Genomic DNA, 4069 nt, shown 5'->3' with positions numbered 1-4069 from the left:
ATAGAATAAAAGTGTTGTCTGAATAAATGGCAGGGCAGCTGATCCCATAGGATTCCTTCATTTACATAGCTATGTTAGGAGACTTTATAGAATGGAAAGTTATTGATGGTGCTTTGGAAACACCTGTCTTTAGTGTAAGCCAAAAGGTCTGCCTTTCCTCTGATCAAGGAGTTAAGCATAGTATTTTCAGGTTCGCCCAGTGTTTAGAATATAAACAGAGCCAACCCTAGGCTCAGCACTGTATCATCACGAAGCTGCTGCTCATAACTACACATCACGTGCGATATGCTGTAGACTCCGTGTATAATTTTAGTTCTAGAACACCTGTCATTAGTATTTGATGAAAGTGTTATTCTGCCAGTCGTAGTGGTTAGTTGCATTTTCTTTTAAAAGTGGAATGTAGTCATGTACAGTCTGTCCGTTTTTCATGAGTGTGCTTATACTGTCCGTCTCTTCTTTTCCTGTTGGTTTTCCCTGTTTGCTATCCACAGTGTCCCCCAGGAATGAAGCAGCAGGTCTTGGTTTTCTACACTAAGCTTCTGGGAAGAATCCGGCAGCCACTGCTTCCACACATCAATGTCCATAGGCCAGTGCAGGTGTGTTGTAAATCATTGATAAGTTTTGTGGCCTGGTTTCTTTTTGTGTAGAAGTAATCATATATATATATATATATATATATATTTCTAAAACTAACATGCAGATTAGCAAATATTTGAGTTTTCATTATTGTTTTAAGAGCACTTCATGCCTTTATAGTTCTCTGTAAAATTTTCACACGTTAAGGTTTTGAAAAATACATCTTCAAAAAAAAAAACCACCTCCATTGGTTGACAGGGGAGGGAAAATGAAGCCCACTTGGATGAAGGGGGGAGGGGTTCATCCACCAGAGAGAAAAGAGAAAGGAGGGGCGTGGGGTAGGGGAGCTATGGGGGCAAAGGATGGAGAAGTAGTTTAACTTGTTTAATACAAAACTGATCATATAAAATGTAAACACCACCACCTCAGAGTTTATTGTACGTCTCATTAATTGTTTAAGATATTGTAATCTATTTGAAAATTTAAAATATCCTTAAGATACATGGATGGCTATTTGTATGCTTGTGAAAGTAACCTACATTTTTTTGTTTTCTGGTTTTTTGGACAGAAATTAATTCGGCTTTGTGGTGAAGTTCTTGCAACGCCGACGGAAAATGAAGAAATTCAGTTCCTTTGTATTGTGTGTGCAAAGCTGAAGCAAGATCCCTACTTGGTTAACTTTTTTCTTGAGGTATGGCACGTTCCTTGTCAACCTTCCAAAGAGGCCTGTCTTAGAATTAGAATTGAATTCTGTGAAGACATTCTTTGTTGGGCGTCAGACCGATTGTTTTACATTTTACAGAATGATTGTACATTTAAGATCGCTGTTTTATTCCAACTTGAACTCTCCTGACACAAAAGAATTTCAGGGCATCAGTTGAGCCGAGCAGATGGCTGCTTTTTGATGGATGGGGCGCTTTCACCGTTGGGCCCCTGCAGGTCCCGGGGAGGATTAGAGAGAGCGCAGTTGGAAGGTCCACTTAGGGGTGGGGAGTCACGGAAGTTGGTGTTTTACTTTCAGCCAAGCTTGCTGTCAGGTGTATTGTGGGAAATCTAGCCCGGGCGAAGGAAGGCACCCCTCGGATTTGGACAGGTGGGAGGAATGACTGTGTACCCTCTCCAGCCTGCCCACCACAACCCTGGGGATGACTCTGCTGTTAGTACTGCCTTTTAACAGCCACCATCACCGAGTTTACTCCACTCGGTTGATAGTTTAGATTTTACTTCCAGTTTTGAAGTAGCAAATGACTTCATGTACTTCATTTTTCAGGTACAATCATTACAGGGGGAAAATTTAAAAATTAGGTTCTTGGTTTTGTTTTTGGCTTTTTAAAAAAGCACTTTTTATCTTCTTTTCTTTTAAATGGAAATATAAATTATTTACTGTACAGTTCACTCTTTCTGACCCACCACCAAACCAGCTACTACCAGTTGGTTTCCATCGCGACCCATGGGCGTAGGAGCAGAGCTGTGTTCCATCGGGCTCTGCATGTGTGTGATCCTTCGGAAGGAGAAGGCCAGGCCTCTCTTCCGAGGCACCCCTGGGTGGGTTCAAGCTGTCAACTTCCCCGTGAGTAGCCAGGTGCTGTACTGTGTAGGACGCCCAAGGACTCCCCTCTGGACGCAGCTCTGTGGATTTGGACAAGCATGTGCAGCCATATAACCACCACATTGCAGACGGACCATAGCGCCTTCGCCCTAAAGAATTCCCCACACCCCTTTACCTCCATCCCTGGGGCAACCCCTGGTGTGTTTTATATTCCAATGGTTTTGCCTTTTTTGGAAACCCTAGAGATGTAATCAAGCTTTGAGGCTGGCATTTTTTTCAGGGCTTCAAACTGGTACCCTACGCCCACTGCAAAATGGAAGCCGGCCAGGCCTCGCGGCCAGCATGCTTCCCCCCAGCCCCCTGCCCATGTCCACCTGCCATATCAAGCTCCTGACCTTTCAGGAGGAAGGACTGGCCGGACTTCCAGAGAGCAGCAGTATTGGCAGAGCTTTTCTCAGAGAGCAGCCTACGTTCAGAGTGGCATGGTAGGCAGCCATCTTTGAGTGGGGCCAGCTGTCTTGTTTGCTTCCTGGGTCAGAGTGCCCTGGCAACAGATTTGGTGACTGTGCAACGTGAACTGGCCCTTGTTTCTAAGGCAGTTACTAAAGCACCCTTAGCCAGTTCGAAGCTCTGATTTTGAACTTAACGTCACGTGTTGGCGATGCAGCCCTGCTTTTGTCCCGCTGTCTGACCCAGTCCCCAGCTAAGAGATTTCTGGATTCTTTCTAATTCGTGGCAATTACGAAGAAAGCCACAGTGAGCATCCGCATTCCGGTTTTCACCCGTGTCCAGGTGGTTTCATTTCCCTGTGGTGAATGCTGTGGGATGGGGCTGCGTATTCGACCTCTCGAGGGGCTGACTCCCGCCTCCCATCCCGCCAGTCGTGTGTGAGAGCTCCCGCCGTCCCACGTCCATGTCAGCACCGGGGACCACCAGGGCCCTGTCTTTTTAGCTGTCCCTACAGGTGCCATTCCTTTTCTACTTCACACTAAGGGGTATGTGCTTCAGGATCCTCTCTGGCCCGACAGGAGGTAGGTGAGCAGCTCAGGTGCCAGATCACCTGAATGGAAACACAGGTCTAGGCACGCACGCCTGGCTTTCCCCATGTGCAGCCAGGGTCTGCTTCAGCGTGGCTGCCTCGCCTGCGTAGGACTGCAGGTGCCTGAAGAGTCAGGCAGCAGGGCAGTGTCACAGTTCTTTCCATTTTTAAAATGTAGAAGAAGTACCTCAATTGGGCTAAGAAGAGACTCTTCTTCTCCATGGTCATTCTATTTCCGGGCCGTAATTTTCCCTTGTCACAGTCCTTTGTGATGCATTGCTTCAGTTGTTAGACACGCTGAATGCTGATGGTAGACAATTACGTCAGGACTGTGATTTCCGGTGAGTAGGCCATGGGTGTGAATCTCAGAGCATGTCCTCCCTTACAGAATAAGCTGAAGTCTTTGGCTTCCAAGGGAACACCAGACGTAACCTCAGAAGACTCGTTGAGAAGTCAGGAGGCCTTGTCGACAGACACAGGACAGCCCGGTCGGCCAGAGGAGCCATCCGGTGCGGCAGGAGTGGAGTCAACAGAGCCAGAGGACGGGCCTGCGCATCCCATGGACGAGCTGTCCACCAGCCTGGATCATCTCTGCGTTGCATCTCTGTCCGAGGCCTCCATGGTCCGTCTGAACCAGGACTACAACCTAGTGAATTCTCTACTGAACCTCACCCGAAGCCCGGTGAGTGGTCCTCCTTACCTTTGCCCACCCCCAACCACCTCTCCTAACGGGCCACAGGAGTCAGCATGTAAAATACAGAACAAAGCAAAAACACCTATTCTTCTTTTTTCCCATCACTTTATTGGGGGCTCGTATGACTGTTATCACAATCCATACATACATCCATTGTGTCAAGCACATTTGTACATTTGTTGCCATCATCATTCTCAAAACATTTGCTCTC

At 47.0% G+C, this 4069-nt stretch overlaps 1 protein-coding gene across 1 annotated transcript in view; it reads left to right on the top strand.

Annotated features, from left to right (window-relative positions):
- Window positions 1-497: 497 nt before the first annotated feature.
- Window positions 498-4069, top strand: part of FHIP2A (FHF complex subunit HOOK interacting protein 2A) — a 15477-nt gene continuing 11905 nt past the window's right edge. The window contains exons 1-3 of the mRNA XM_045291414.1: window positions 498-596; window positions 1145-1267; window positions 3553-3846. Coding sequence (XP_045147349.1) covers window positions 504-596; window positions 1145-1267; window positions 3553-3846 — 510 coding nt within the window. The 5' untranslated portion in view covers window positions 498-503. The remainder of the gene's footprint in view (window positions 597-1144; window positions 1268-3552; window positions 3847-4069) is intronic.

Source organism: Echinops telfairi, unplaced genomic scaffold (genome assembly GCF_000313985.2).
Source record: "Echinops telfairi isolate 266 unplaced genomic scaffold, ASM31398v2 ScPeMD7_70;HRSCAF=299, whole genome shotgun sequence".
Classification (NCBI taxonomy): Eukaryota; Metazoa; Chordata; class Mammalia; order Afrosoricida; family Tenrecidae; genus Echinops; species Echinops telfairi.
Note: the sequence above shows the minus strand (reverse complement) of the source record. Positions and strands in the feature narration are given on the sequence as shown.